Source organism: Dendropsophus ebraccatus, chromosome 3 (genome assembly GCF_027789765.1).
Source record: "Dendropsophus ebraccatus isolate aDenEbr1 chromosome 3, aDenEbr1.pat, whole genome shotgun sequence".
NCBI classification, from domain to species: Eukaryota; Metazoa; Chordata; class Amphibia; order Anura; family Hylidae; genus Dendropsophus; species Dendropsophus ebraccatus.
This window is the reverse complement of record NC_091456.1, coordinates 148,802,078-148,819,359: the sequence shown is the minus strand read 5'-3', so window position 1 is coordinate 148,819,359 and position 17,282 is coordinate 148,802,078. Positions and strand designations below refer to the sequence as shown.

General features: G+C 38.4%; 1 protein-coding gene across 8 annotated transcripts in view; it reads right to left on the bottom strand.

Annotated features, from left to right (window-relative positions):
• Nucleotides 1–17,282, bottom strand: part of ADGRV1 (adhesion G protein-coupled receptor V1) — a 354,135-nt gene that overhangs the window by 297,991 nt on the left and 38,862 nt on the right. For 7 of the 8 annotated variants that reach the window (XM_069962903.1, XM_069962904.1, XM_069962907.1 and 4 more), the window contains exon 3: nucleotides 5,859–6,131. In XM_069962903.1, the coding sequence (XP_069819004.1) occupies nucleotides 5,859–5,950 (92 nt within the window). In that variant the 5' untranslated portion in view covers nucleotides 5,951–6,131. Of the gene's footprint in view, nucleotides 1–4,833; nucleotides 5,000–5,858; nucleotides 6,132–17,282 lie in introns of those variants that run through there. The other variant, XM_069962906.1, reaches the window with a different exon arrangement.

The window sequence follows — 17,282 nt, the reverse complement described above, 5'->3', positions numbered from 1 at the left end:
GCAGAGACTGGTTACAAGTGGTGTTCCACAAGGGTCGGTTTTGGGTCCTGTTCTTTTTATTATGTTTGTAAAAGACATAGGAGAAAGTTTGGTAGGTAAGGTTAGTGACATAGGAGATGGTTTGGTAGGTAAGGTTAGTGACATAAGAGATGGTTTGGTAGGTAAGGTTAGTGACATAGGAGATGGTTTGGTAGGTAAGGTTAGTGACATAGGAGATGGTTTGGTAGGTAAGGTTAGTGACATAGGAGATGGTTTGGTAGGTAAGGTTAGTGACATAGGAGATGGTTTGGTAGGTAAAGTTAGTGACATAGGAGATGGTTTGGTAGGTATGGTTAGTGACATAGAAGAAGGTTTGGTAGCTAGGAAGATTTGTCTGTTTGCTGATGACACAAAAGTGTGCAATAGGGTTGATATTCCTGGAGGTGTCAGCAATATGGAAAATGATTTGTGTTACTAGATATGTGATCCAAACAATGGAAATTGCAGTTCAGTGTTTCCAAATGTAAAATAACGCATATGTGTACAAGGAAGCTTCTGTCTCAATACTGTACCCTAGCCGTTACTTGAGAAGTGATGAACTTAGTGGTTTCTGACAATCTTAGTCACCAGTGCAACCAGGCGGTGGAGAAAGCAAATCGTATGTTGGGCTGTATAGCTAGAGGTATAACCAGTATGAAAAGGGAGATTGTGATCCCGCTGTATAGAGCTCTAGTAATGTCTGGAGGAAAGAAGGGAAAGGAGGGTATGTTCAAAACCTTTAAATATGTGAACTGGTTAAATAACGTTCAGAAGGAAAATGTTTTTATTAGGAAATGGAACCCAAAGGAACACAATCTGAAATTACTTGGGGTAAGTTCAGAAGTAAAATGAGAACATATCATACTAAAGAAGTAGTAAATGGTTGGAAGAAACTTCAAGGAGATTTGGTCAGAAAAAAAAAAAAATATAAATATTAAACATATACCCTTAAAGAAAAGAAAATATATACATATTAAACATATACCCTTAAAGAAAAGAAAATAATACATGATTAGACTGGATGGACCAGGTGGTCTGTTTTTTCCATCACTCTTCTATGTTTCTAATGCTTATTTAGGCTTAAATGCTATATATATGCTAATTTATTTAGATTATTTATTACACCTATATTCTTATATTCTTGAAGATGTGTAAGCGTTGGGCCACATCTTACAAAAACTGCCATCATTATTTGATCACAACAAATCACCATCGAAGTGTATGACAATGAAGTTTATCCTTTGCACAACTCATTGTGACATTTACACAGGACCCTGGATACTCAGGATCTATCCTAAATCACAAATGATGTCAAATACAAACTAAAACCTTATACATTTGGCAAAAATTAAAATCTTAAATATTTAGCTTGTAATTAGAAAACATTGCTATATTAATCATCTTAATTCACATAACCCTGAAAAATAAGTAAAGACGTTACCTTCAGATGCTTGGGATGTTGGAAGCGTAAAAGCAATTGATGTAAAGTCGCCCCACTTGTTACGCTCACACTCCTCTGCTCTCTACAGAGCTGCGGGAACATGCAGTGCCTGCTACAGCTTTATTCTGATGCATGATAAAATGTGTCTATCTATCAAAACCTCATATGTGCAACAAGATTTTTCTCTCTCTCTCTCTCTCTCTTTTTCAATAAAAAAAAAAAAAAAAAAAGTCCCAGTCTAGTAGAGACTTATTTCTGACCAGTCAGCTTGGTCTTTTAAAGTTGCTCCAGGATGATGCTCACCATGTGTGGCAGGGTCTCCTGTGGTTTGTTATTTTACTTCAATGGAGGGGGGAGGATCCCAACAAAGCACACTGACCACACTGCATATCAAAATGTAACCATGGAAGCAATTGTCCACTTGTCAGAGCCTCCCAGAAATGATCCGGCCATTCACTTCATTGAATCAATATTGAAGCTTTTAAGATTTATTAGCCTGGGGAATGCTAAGTGCAATGTTTTCCACTGCAGTCTTTAGGAATGTCGATTAAACAAATTATTTCCTAGTTATTATGTAGTTGTTACGTAATGTTCGCTGACCTCATCCCATTGTTGTGCTTATATTGATAAGCTGTATACGGGGAACTAATGAGGATAAGCATGACCAATTCACTGATATTGAGTTATAAAAATCTCTAACAAGCGAATGAAATGACATCACAGTTTCATAGTAAATATTAATGATTTAAAAATATTCAAAATATTTCATCTTAATTTTACAATTACAATTGTTAATAAAAAAGAAATAAAATAATAATAATAATAATAATAAGAAGAAGAAGAATAATAAGAATAATAATCATAATAATAATAATTAAACAAAAAAAGAAGAAAACAGCATAACAGCCAGCTACTGTTAATTTAATTGTTTCTCATATTCCTGTTATACCCAATGGGACTTACAATCTAAGTTCTCCAACACACAAAGCACACCAGGCATACATTCATTGAAAGTGAAGTAAACTGAGGACACTCATATCCCATGAGAAATATAAGCACCAAGAAGAAGTTACCCCCTGGATAGATATGAACCCGGGATTCTAGTGTTGAACAGTCAGAGCCCTAACTATAATTCCAAATTCAAACTTTCCACTTGTTACTGTTTCTATATCTGACCATGTCCCTTACAGATGATTACTAGCCGAGGCCTTTGCAGCTGTACTGCTAACAGAACTTGTATAGCAAAGAAAGTGCTAGCAATGATAGCACTTGTGTTATTCTTCACTCACTTTATATGTTTTGTTCTTCAAATGGCAACTATTTAACCCCTTCTTAAAGTAAGTGTCATGTACATGTACTATAACATATGAAATTTGATGTCCCTGGATGTTAACAACTTCTAAAACAAAAGGGTAACAGCTGGGCAGCTGCCCTCCAGTTACTAAGTCACAGTGGGGGCTTGTTTAAAAACGTGTGCAGAATAAAAACACGGGGGTAACCAGTTGCTTTCATTTTGCAACCTTCATAGAATAAGCAATTACCTACAACTGGTTTGTTCTATAAAAAAGTGAAGGCAAATTATTGGGGTGATTGATTTTATGGTCAGAGAGTGAAAATTCTGCACTGAAATTCCGCTGCGTGAACTGCAGACTCAATGGACTCAATGGAATTTGGCTCTGCACTGTATTTTCAGGCGGAATTTTCAGTGAGGAATCAGCACTTAAATTCCTCAGTGTGAACTGGCCCTAAATAAGGATACACAGGAGGGTGGCATCATAGCCTAGAAGAAGACAGACTATTTAGTTTCTAAAGCATTAAATGATGGGTTCTTACAGTAATGATTTTCTAGAAATTTTAATAAAAAACTAGTCAAAGAAAACCCTCCATGTATATGTGCCTTTTTTCTGCAAGGGCTGTGTTTACTAGACAGTATCTTAAAGGGGTTATCTGGAACCATAATTTTTTTTTTTTGTATAGGTGCAACTGTCATAAAAAAAAACACAATACATTCACAGATCCCTTTAAAAGGGAAATTACTAGATTAATTCAGGCTCATTCTGACCCATCAAAGAATCACTGACCGCTGGACGCTTATCTCTTGATTGTAACAAAGGAGAGCAACACAATTTGGTCCTGGTCAGAGTCACTCAGATCACCTTTACATTAGTAAGTGATTATCCAATACACTCACCTACTTAGGCTATGTTCACACTACGTAAAAGTACGGCCGTACTTTGTGTGGGGTGAAACAATGCCGTACTTTCTTTGGGATCCCGGCCGGAGCATACACACATCATATACGTTCCGGCCGGGATCCCATGCGGGGCCGCAAATAACTGACATGTCAGTTTTCTGCGGCCGCACTTCAATGAATTGCGGCCGTAGGAAACCCTGTCAGTTCACACAGTGAAGCGGCCGGGATGTGACAGGCAGAGACCGCCCGTTCCATGACCCGGCCACAGAGTCACGGAGTCACGGAGCGGCCGGTCCAATACGTTGTGTGAACAAACGTATGCGGCTTTTGGAGAGAAATGGGGGCATGATTTCCACCGCATTATGAACTCATAAACGCATATGTGAAAACCCAGCCTTAAGGAGCTGCTACCACCAATCGTCTTTAATTAATAAAACGTAACAAAAAACACAATGCAATAAATAAACTCATATGGGCTGCATAGTCCCTGTATTGTTCCAACACTCCACTGCTGCACTTGGGTGATGATAAAAGGAATGCCACAGTGGATTAGCCAAATTAATAACTAGCTGATGCTTTCTAGTGAGAATGAAACAAGAGCCAAGATACTTCATGAAGACAAACACTGTTGAATCGAAGAGTCATCTATTACATTTCCTTACAAAAGGGTACAAGACAGTATAATCCAGAATGCTACAAATGCTCTAAATATCATTTCTATTTTTAAAATAATTTGGAAACTATAATATACAGTAACAAAAACTTGGAGAAAGGAATGGCTGCACCTCACACCCATGGTTTACACTAGTGGCTCTCGCCTATATTTTAAAACAAACACCAGAATGTTGGTATATAATTTGATCAAACCATATTGCCTCATGTACCATGTAAAGGTCTTCTGGCCCACATGAGTCCCTACACTAAAAACAGCACTGTGTCGGTCAGCGACTGCCAAACCTGCAAGGCAAGTGCCAAAAGGGGAGGGAGGGCAAAGAATGGCCCTGCAACCGCACTGTCAAAGGACCAAACCCCAACACCCCCCCTCACACACACACACACACACACACCCCACAGGCGCCGCTGGTGGAGAAGGCAGCCGCCAAGCAACACAAGTGTGAACAAGGTGTCACTACTCACTAATGCACCAGCAGGTAAAAAAGAAGAAAGAGGAGATACTTACCATATGAGCAAAGGTGCTTCCTGCTAATTGGGGTCACATGGATCTTACAAGGGAGCAGTGCTAGCCACAAGAAAAGGGAGAACATTTTAAACAAAAACTTGGAGAAAAGAGTGGCTGCACCTCACACCCATGGTTCACACTAGTGCCTGTCGGCTATATTTAAATACCAACGCCAGAATGTTGGTATATAATTTGATCAAACCATATTGCCTCATGTACCCCGTGCAGGTCTTCTGGCCCACATTAAAAACAGCACTGTACCGGTCAGCGACCACCAACCCCGCAAGGCAAGTACCAACAGGGAAGGGGGGCACAGAATGGCCCTGCAACCCCACTGTCAAAGGACCAAATTCCAGCCCCCCCCCCCCCACAGGCACCGCCAGCGGAGAAGGCGGCCCCCAAGCAACACAAGTGTGAACAAGGTATTTCTGCTCACCAATGCACCAGCAGGTAGAATGGAAGAAAGAGGAGGTACTTACCATATGAGCACAGGTGCTTCCTGCTAATTGGGGTTACATGGGTCTTACAAGGAGGATTGCTAGCCACAAGAAAAGGGAGAACATTTTAAACAAAAACTTGGAGAAAGGAGTGGCTGCACCTCACACCTCTCAGCTATATTTAAAACCAACACCAGAATGTTGGTATATAATTTGATCAAACCATATTGCCTCATGTACAGCGTGCAGGTCTTCTGGCCCACATGAGTACCTACACTAAAAACAACACCGCCAACCCCGCAAAGCAAGCACCAACGAGGAGGGGGGCACAGAATGGCCCTGCACACTGCGCCTCTGAGGTGTGGGGGGCCCAGTGGGTTTGTTCCTGTGACAGTGGGGTTGCAGGGCTATTCTGGAGCCCCCCTCCCCTGTTGTTGCTTGCTTTGCGGGGTTGGTGGTCGCTGACTGACACAGTGTTGTTTTAGTGTACGGACCCATGTGGGCCAGAAAACCTGCAGGTGGTACATGAGGCAATAGATGAGGACTTCTCTACACAGCTTTGAAGCCTAAATTCTGCAGTTTTCATACCTTACGTTATTATAGATTTCTTGGTGCTTGGTCCAGTGAAAAATGCTTTTTATGGTTTGTGGATTGTGCCACTTGGGCGGAGTGGACCCCATCCCTCTGTGACGTCATCAGCGTTTAGGCACCACCTCTCCCCTACAGTAAGCTTGACATCCAAATGGTTAAAAAGAGCAGGCAGTCCCCCTGTCCTTTGATCTACATTCTCAGGATGTAATTGCGAGGTGCTGAGCCTAGTGTTGTCCCCTAGGCCGGCCGTCTTACCACTTTAAGGGCATTCTGCCAAAGACAAAAAAGCAAAACAAAACACATGTATTAAAAGTTGACAATAAACATGATTTTTATTGATGTATTCATATTTGTCCAAACTTTTTCAAATACGTTTTACATCCCATTAAATAAACCACATCTGAGAAATAAAATTAATAATGTCATAATAATTGTTTGTTTTTTCACCTAGACTTCCAAAAAACATAGATTAAAAAGTAATAAGAAAACATATCTATTCTAAACTAGTATCATTACAAATGAGAGAAAAAAACAACAACTTTTATATACTGTGTATTGAGAGAAAAAGTTACTGCTCTAAAAAGGCAAAAATAAAAAAACAAAAATGTTGTTGCCAAAAATCTCTGTAATAGAAAGGGCTTAAATAAGTGCTGTTGTTTTAAACAACTTACCTCTATGTGATCTAAATTATTGGCCACTAGGTGGTTCACTTCGCTGCAGTCTGCTTTCCACTGCCTGTTGTCAGATCAGCTAGATCAAGCCAGATCAGAACTAAACACAGGAAATGGGAACAGGGCTTATTATGTGCTAAGTACAGGAGTCAGAGAAGACTGTGTACCAGTTTCCAGCTGAAGATGAGCCGCACTGTACCTCAAAGGTAAATCAAGCACTTTGCAGACTAAGTGCCTCAGTAACCCTTCTACACCCTCCCCTCCACATGCCATCTAGTATTGTAAACATCCCCCTTAGGGGTTAAATACCACAATTCTGACATGTTATTTACAGTATTTATTGTAAACTTGCCACTTGTCAGATTCATGAAAGTGCCACATTGTGGTAGATTAATGTGTTACACAATATTCCTGTCAGGAATGTGCAGTAGCCTGGTGTGAACTGGGCCTGGTTTTTGCTTTTGTGTGACACACCTGCCCTACAGCCTAAAGCCCTGTACTCTGACCCAGGAAGTCTCAGGAGACCAGAATGTGGAGGTAATCTCTTCATAGCTGTAAACCCTCTCTCTCTGGACAGAAAGTGCTGCTATATCGTGAACACATATGCCCTGCTCATTCCTTCATGCTTACCACAGTTTCTGTCAGCCCTTGTGTTTCCCATCCTCTCCTTTACTACTATAATGTGCCTTCATTTACATTCAGCCATTTACACTGCAGTATAAAAAAGTTTCTGTCACTGTCCTCCTGCACAGCTCTGTGATTCTCACTTCCTGACTGGTCCATGCTCAACACACACCCCTTCCCTATTGCTGTCATGTGACCGCACAGATCACTGACAGCAGCCCTGCTTCCCTATTCTAGGCTGCATTATGGGGATCTTAAGTTCATTCCTGTATCTTCAAACTGCTGTTGTTTTTTTCAGGTTTATACACTTAGAATATGTGCACACTGAGGAAAAGGTGAGGAATTCAGCTTGAAATTCAGCTTGAAATTCCTCCTGTAAAATATGTACAGAGCAAAGTCTTATTGTGTTCAATGGGTTTTCTGCTCTGTTGTTCACACTGCAGAATTTCCGAGCAGAATTTTCTGCTGTAGATGTGCTAGAGGAATCCTATAGAAGTCCATGGGGGGCTTAAATTCTGCTTGAATTCTGCCTGAAAACTTTCAGCTACAATTCCTCGAGAATTGCTCAGTGTGCACATACCGTTATTGTGTGGCAATTGTGAATTCCATGATAAACTCATTTATTTGTAGTATTTACCTCATCTTAGTTTTATCTAGTTTTAGGAAAAAAAATCCAGGCTTTTTTTGCACCATAAATAATAGTTTGGTAATATGTAGATTGTTCCCAGCATTTATGATCCCTTATCTCTTTGCACTCAAAATTGGGAATGTAAAAATAAAACAAGAAGAGGAAAAGAAAACTACAAAGGACATTTGATAAATCAGGGTACAAAAGGGACACACTATAGATGGACTAGATAGTAAGACTTCCATGATCCAAAGGCTGACTGGCAGCATTTCTTATGGACAAGTGCTGAAAATATGAGAAACAAACTAAAATAAATATATACCATTGAATATTAAGGTAGACCATGCAAATATCAGCTCTTGCAAATGCTAAGAGACTCCAAGATTCTATAGCCTTCCTTATCATCACCAAAAGTGGTAAAAAAAAAACATCAATTATATTTGCCACATATCATATGGTGTAGAAAAATGTAACAATCCAATAGACAGGAAATACAGTGACCTGTGGGCTCGTTCACACAGAGTAAAAGCAGCTGAATTTCTGCGCTGAATCAGCGCTGAAATTTCAGCCGTTAAAATAGGTGCAGAGATAATTTCCATTGTGTTGAATGGAAATTCTGCTCTGCAGTTCACACGGTGGAATTTCCGCACTGAACTAATCCGCTTTCCGCCAGAAGAATGAACATGTTCATTCTTCCGCTAGCGGAAGCCTATACAAACCAATGGGGCACTGATTTTCTGTTTCAGTGCGGAATACGCGCGTATTCAGCGCAGAATACAAGCGTAATACAAGCGGAAATTACGCACTGAATCAGCGCGGAAATGGAGAAAAAAGGGGGGAGGAGGATTCTAGTATATATTCTGGTATAGTCTAGTTTACTCGCCAAATACTCGCTAAATTTCAGCGCTGAATGCATGCGGATTAAGCGCGGATTCCTCGAGTATTCGAGTGAATTTGTCAAGAGCTGATTACGAGCTGAACACTTTCCTAGCGGAATACGCAGGGATTCTGCATACATACTGCTTATACTCTGCTCGGAATTCAGCGTCAGTTAATTTCAAGCGGAAATACTTCCTCGCGTAATCCGCCCCTTTTGCTCTGTGTGAACGTAGCCTAAATCCGTTATTCTGCTCTTCTAAAACAAACAAACAAAACACCATTAGAGGCAAATATTCTAGGATTCCATTGAATTCAAATGCAATAATAGATACATATTTTCCAGTAACAACATTCTCCAGATACTAAAACCGGAATATTAAGAAACAAACTAAAATAAATATATACCATAATAAGCAATAATAAGAATAATAAGGAAGACCATGCAAATATCAGATCTTAAAAATGCTAAGAGACGCCAAGATTAGAAAGCCAAAGGTCACAAATGAGCTTACCCAATCAGATTTAATTCTGACGCTGTGTCAGCAAACCAATAAGTCCCAATGCACACAAGAGGCAAAAAATCACGAGCCATATTCATAAACAACAAAGAGAGATTTGGTAACATTACATTGTTGGTAGTTCTGAACACAACAACTAGTTGTGTTCAGGACTACTTCAGGCCTCCTCCTCCCCTATAGCCTTCCTTACCATCACCAAAAGTGGTAAAAAAATACCACCAATTATAAATGCCACATATAATGTGGTGTAGAAATATGTAACATTCCCATAACCATAAGATACATTGACCTGTATTTCAAATATTCTGCTCTGGTACAACAGTCAAAATACTATTAAGGGCAAATATTATAGGATTCCATTGAACGCAAATGCAATATTAGAAACAAATTTTCCAGTACCAAAACACTTCAGAAACTGGAATTTTAGGACAGAAACTAAAATAAATATATATCATTAAATAATAAGTAAGACCACACAAGTATTAGCACTTACAAATGCTAAGAGACTCCCAGACTGGAAAGCCAATACTCGTAAATGAGTTTACCCAATCTGATTTAATTCTGACGCTCTATCACCAAACCTATGAGAGCCAATGCACACAAGGGCACAAAATCACTAGGCATATCCAAGTCTAATGAAATCTCAGACAACGGAAAACAGAGGCATACCATGCCTTCATAAACAACAAAAGAAGATATAGGAACATTAAATTGTTGGTATTTCAGAACACAACAACTAGTTGCGTTCAGGACTACTTCAGGCCTCCTCCTCCCCTACAGCCTTCCTTACAATCACCAAAACTGGTAAAAAAAAAATACCACCAATTATAAATGCCACATATAATGTGGTGTAGAAATATGTAACGTTTCCATGACCATAAGATACCTTGACGTGTATTTCAAATATTCTGCTCTGGTACAACAGTCAAAATACTATTAAGGGCAAATATTATAAGGTTCCATTGAACGCAAATGCAATATTTGGTACCTATTTTACAGTACCAACACTCTTCAGAAACTGGAATATTAGGACAGAAACTAAAATAAATATATACCATTGAATAATAAGGAAGACCACTCGAATATCAGCTCTTATAAAAGCTAAGAGACTCCCAGACTGGAAAACCAATGCTCGAAAATGAGTTTACCCAATCTGATTTAATTCTGACGCTCTATCACCAAACCTATGAGTGCCAATGCACACACGGGCACAAAATCACTAGGCATATCCAAGTCTAATCAAATCTCAGACAACGGCAAACAAAACCATACCATGCCTTCATAAACAACAAAAGAAGATATGGGAACATTACATTGTTGGTAGTTCAGAACACAACAACTAGTTGCGTTCAGGACTACTTTAGGCCTCCTCCTCCGCTACAGCCTTCCTTACCATCACCAAAAGTGGTAAAAAAAATACCACCAATTATAAATGCCACATATAATGTGGTGTAGAAATATGTAACGTTCCCATAACCATAAGATACATTGACCTGTATTTCAAATATTCTGCTCTGGTACAACAGTCAAAATACTATTAAGGGCAAATATTATAAGGTTCCATTGAACGCAAATGCAATATTTGGTACCTATTTTACAGTACCAACACTCTTCAGAAACTGGAATATTAGGACAGAAACTAAAAAAATATATACCATTGAATAATAAGGAAGACCACTCGAATATCAGCTCTTATAAAAACTAAGAGACTCCCAGACTGGAAAACCGATGCTCGGAAAAGAGTTTACCCAATCTGATTTAATTCTGACGCTCTATCACCAAACCTATGAGTGCCAATGCACAAAAGGGCACAAAATCACTAGGCATATCCAAGTCTAATCAAATCTCAGACAAAGGCAAACAAAACCATACCATGCCTTCATAAACAACAAAAGAAGATATGGGAACATTACATTGTTGGTAGTTCAGAACACAACAACTAGTTGCGTTCAGGACTACTTTAGGCCTCCTCCTCCGCTACAGCCTTCCTTACCATCACCAAAAGTGGTAAAAAAAAATACCACCAATTATAAATGCCACATATAATGTGGTGTAGAAATATGTAACGTTCCCATAACCATAAGATACATTGACCTGTATTTCAAATATTCTGCTCTGGTACAACAGTCAAAATACTATTAAGGGCAAATATTATAGGATTCCATTGAACGCAAATGCAATATTAGAAACAAATTTTCCAGTACCAAAACACTTCTGAAACTGGAATTTTAGGACAGAAAATAAAATAAATATATACCATTGAATAATAAGTAAGACCACACAAGTATCAGCTTTTACAAATGCTAAGAGACTCCCAGACTGGAAAGCCTATGCTCGTAAATGAGTTTACCCAATCTGATTTAATTCTGACGCTCTGTCACCAAACCTATGAGTGCCAATGCACAGAAGGGCACAAAATCACTAGACATATCCAAGTCTAATCAAATCTCAGACAACGGAAAACAGAGGCATACCATGCCTTCATAAACAACAAAAGAAGATATGGGAACATTACATTGTTGGTAGTTCAGAACACAACAACCAGTTGCGCTCAGGACTACTTCAGGCCTCCTCCTCCCCTTACAGCCTTCCTTACCATCACCAAAACTGGTAAAAAAAAAAATGCCACCAATTATAAATGCCACATATAATGTGGTGTAGAAATATGTAACGTTTCCATGACCATAAGATACCTTGACCTGTATTTCAAATATTCTGCTCTGGTACAACAGTCAAAATACTATTAAGGGCAAATATTATAAGGTTCCATTGAACGCAAATGCAATATTTGGTACCTATTTTACAGTACCGACACTCTTCAGAAACTGGAATATTAGGACAGAAACTAAAATAAATATATACCACTGAATAATAAGGAAGACCACTCGAATATCAGCTCTTATAAAAGCTAAGAGACTCCCAGACTGGAAAACCAATGCTCGAAAATGAGTTTACCCAATCTGATTTAATTCTGACGCTCTATCACCAAACCTATGAGTGCCAATGCACAAAAGGGCACAAAATCACTAGGCATATCCAAGTCTAATCAAATCTCAGACAAAGGCAAACAAAACCATACCATGCCTTCATAAACAACAAAAGAAGATATGGGAACATTACATTGTTGGTAGTTCAGAACACAACAACTAGTTGCGTTCAGGACTACTTTAGGCCTCCTCCTCCGCTACAGCCTTCCTTACCATCACCAAAAGTGGTAAAAAAAAATACCACCAATTATAAATGCCACATATAATGTGGTGTAGAAATATGTAACGTTCCCATAACCATAAGATACATTGACCTGTATTTCAAATATTCTGCTCTGGTACAACAGTCAAAATACTATTAAGGGCAAATATTATAGGATTCCATTGAACGCAAATGCAATATTAGAAACAAATTTTCCAGTACCAAAACACTTCTGAAACTGGAATTTTAGGACAGAAAATAAAATAAATATATACCATTGAATAATAAGTAAGACCACACAAGTATCAGCTTTTACAAATGCTAAGAGACTCCCAGACTGGAAAGCCTATGCTCGTAAATGAGTTTACCCAATCTGATTTAATTCTGACGCTCTATCACCAAACCTATGAGTGCCAATGCACAGAAGGGCACAAAATCACTAGACATATCCAAGTCTAATCAAATCTCAGACAACGGAAAACAGAGGCATACCATGCCTTCATAAACAACAAAAGAAGATATGGGAACATTACATTGTTGGTAGTTCAGAACACAACAACCAGTTGCGCTCAGGACTACTTCAGGCCTCCTCCTCCCCTTACAGCCTTCCTTACCATCACCAAAACTGGTAAAAAAAAAATGCCACCAATTATAAATGCCACATATAATGTGGTGTAGAAATATGTAACGTTTCCATGACCATAAGATACCTTGACCTGTATTTCAAATATTCTGCTCTGGTACAACAGTCAAAATACTATTAAGGGCAAATATTATAAGGTTCCATTGAACGCAAATGCAATATTTGGTACCTATTTTACAGTACCAACACTCTTCAGAAACTGGAATATTAGGACAGAAACTAAAATAAATATATACCATTGAATAATAAGGAAGACCACTCGAATATCAGCTCTTATAAAAGCTAAGAGACTCCCAGACTGGAAAACCAATGCTCGAAAATGAGTTTACCCAATCTGATTTAATTCTGACGCTCTATCACCAAACCTATGAGTGCCAATGCACACAAGGGCACAAAATCTCTAGGCATATCCAAGTATTATCAAATCTCAGACAAAGGCAAACAAAACCATACCATGCCTTCATAAACAACAAAAGAAGATATGGGAACAATACATTGTTGGTAGTTCAGAACACAAAAACTAGTTGCGTTCAGGACTACTTCAGGCCTCCTCCTCCCCTACAGCCTTCCTTACCATCACCAAAAGTGGTAAAAAAAATACCACCAATTATAAGTGCAACATATAATGTGGAGTAGAAATATGTAATGTTCCCATAACCATAAGATACATTGACCTGTTTTTCAAATATTCTGCTCTGGTACAACAGTCAAAATACTATTAAGGGCAAATATTATAGGATTCCATTGAACGCAAATGCAATATTAGAAACAAATTTTCCAGTAACAAAACACTTCAAAAACTAGAATTTTAGGACAGAAACTAAAATAAATATATACCATTGAATAATAAGTAAAACCACACAAGTATCAGCTCTTACAAATGCTAAGAGACTCCCAGACTGGAAAGCCTATGCTCGTAAATGAGTTTACCCAATCTGATTTAATTCTGACGCTCTATCATCAAACCTATGAGTGCCAATGCACACAAGGGCACAAAATCACTAGACATATCCAAGTCTAATCAATTCTCAGACAACGGAAAACAGAGGCATACCATGCCTTCATAAACAACAAAAGAACATATGGGAACATTACATTGTTGGTAGTTCAGAACACAACAACTAGTTGCGCTCAGGACTACTTCAGGCCTCCTCCACCCCTACAGCCTTCCTTACCATCACCAAAAGTGGTAAAAAAAATACCACCAATTATAAATGCCACATATAATGTGGTGTAGAAATATGTAACGTTTCCATGACCATAAGATACCTTGACCTGTATTTCAAATATTCTGCTCTGGTACAACAGTCAAAATACTATTAAGGGCAAATATTCAAAGATTCCAATGAACACAAATGCAATATTTGGTACTTATTTTACAGTACCAACACTCTTCAGAAACTGGAATATTAGGACAGAAACTAAAATAAATATATACCATTGAATAATAAGGAAGACCACTCGAATATCAGCTCTTATAAAAGCTAACAGACTCCCAGACTGGAAAACCAATGCTCGGAAATGAGTTTACCCAATCTGATTTAATTCTGACGCTCTATCACCAAACCTATGAGTGCCAATGCACACAAGGGCACAAAATTACTAGGCATATCCAAGTCTAATCAAATCTCAGACAACGGCAAACAAAACCATACCATGCCTTCATAAACAACAAAAGAAGATATGGGAACATTGCATTGTTGGTAGTTCAGAACACAACAACTAGTTGCGTTCAGGACTACTTCAGGCCTCCTCCTCCCCTACAGCCTTCCTTACCATCACCAGAAGTGGTAAAAAAATACCACCAATTATAAATGCCACATATAATGTGGTGTAGAAATATGTAACGTTCCCATAACCATAAGATACATTGACCTGTATTTCAAATATTCTGCTCTGGTACAACAGTCAAAATGCTATTAAGTGCAAATATTATAGGATTCCATTGAACGCAAATGCAATATTAGAAACAAATTTTCCAGTACCAAAACACTTCTGAAACTGGAATTTTAGGACAGAAACTAAAATAAATATATACCATTGAATAATAAGTAAGACCACACAAGTATCAGCTCTTACAAATGCTAAGAGACTCCCAGCCTGGAAAGCCAATGCTCGTAAATGAGTTTACCCAATCTGATTTAATTCTGACGCTCTATCACCAAACCTATGAGTGCCAATGCACACAAGGGCACAAAATCACTAGACATATCCAAGTCTAATCAAATCTCAGACAACGGAAAACAGAGGCATACCATGCCTTCATAAACAACAAAATAACATATGGGAACATTACATTGTTGGTAGTTCAGAACACAACAACTAGTTGCGCTCAGGACTACTTCAGGCCTCCTCCACCCCTACAGCCTTCCTTACCATCACCAAAAGTGGTAAAAAAAATACCACCAATTATAAATGCCACATATAATGTGGTGTAGAAATATGTAACGTTTCCATGACCATAAGATACCTTGACCTGTATTTCAAATATTCTGCTCTGGTACAACAGTCAAAATACTATTAAGGGCAAATATTCAAAGATTCCAATGAACACAAATGCAATATTTGGTACCTATTTTACAGTACCAACACTCTTCAGAAACTGGAATATTAGGACAGAAACTAAAATAAATATATACCATTGAATAATAAGGAAGACCACTCGAATATCAGCTCTTATAAAAGCTAAGAGACTCCCAGACTGGAAAACCAATGCTCGGAAATGAGTTTACCCAATCTGATTTAATTCTGACGCTCTATCACCAAACCTATGAGTGCCAATGCACACAAGGGCACAAAATTACTAGGCATATCCAAGTCTAATCAAATGTCAGACAACGGCAAACAAAACCATACCATGCCTTCATAAACAACAAAAGAAGATATGGGAACATTGCATTGTTGGTAGTTCAGAACACAACAACTTGTTGCGTTCAGGACTACTTCAGGCCTCCTCCTCCCCTACAGCCTTCCTTACCATCACCAAAAGTGGTAAAAAAAATACCACCAATTATAAATGCCACATATTATGTGGTGTAGAAATATGTAACGTTCCCATAACCATAAGATACATTGACCTGTATTTCAAATATTCTGCTCTGGTACAACAGTCAAAATACTATTAAGGGCAAATATTATAGGATTCCATTGAACACAATATTAGAAACAAATTTTCCAGTACCAAAACACTTCTGAAACTGGAATTTTAGGACAGAAACTAAAATAAATATATACCATTGAATAATAAGTAAGACCACACAAGTATCAGCTTTTACAAATGCTAAGAGACTCCCAGACTGGAAAGCCAATGCTCGTAAATGAGTTTACCCAATCTGATTTAATTCTGACGCTCTATCACCAAACCTATGAGTGCCAATGCACACAAGGGCACAAAATCACTAGACATATCAAAGTCTAATCAAATCTCAGACAACGGAAAACAGAGGCATACCATGCCTTCATAAACAACAAAAGAACATATGGGAACATTACATTGTTGGTAGTTCAGAACACAACAACTAGTTGCGCTCAGGACTACTTCAGGCCTCCTCCTCCCCTACAGCCTTCCTTACCATCACCAAAAGTGGTAAAAAAATACCACCAATTATAAATGCCACATATAATGTGGTGTAGAAATATATAACGTTTCCATGACCATGAGTGACCTTGACCTGTATTTCAAATATTCTGCTCTGGTACAACAGTCAAAATACTATTAAGGGCAAATATTAAAAGACTCCATTGAACGCAAATGCAATATTTGCTACCTATTTTACAGTACCAACACTCTTCAGAAACTGGAATATAAGGACAGAAAGTAAAATAAATATATACCATTGAATAATAAGGAAGACCACTCGAATATCAGCTCTTATAAAAGCTAAGAGACTCCCAGACTGGAAAACCAATGCTCGGAAATGAGTTTACCCAATCTTATTTAATTCTGATGCTCTATCACCAAACCAATGAGTGCCAATGCACACAAGGGCACAAAATCACTAGGCATATCCAAGTCTAATCAAATCTCAGACAACGGAAAACAAAACCAAACCATGCCTTCATAAACAACAAAATAAGATATGGGAACATTCCATTGTTGGTAGTTCAGAACACAACAACTAGTTGCGCTCAGGACTACTTCAGGCCTCCTCCTCCCCTACAGCCTTCCTTACCATCACCAAAAGTGGTAAAAAAAATACCACCAATTATAAATGCCACATATAATGTGGTGTAGAAATATGTAACGTTTCCATGACCATAAGATACCTT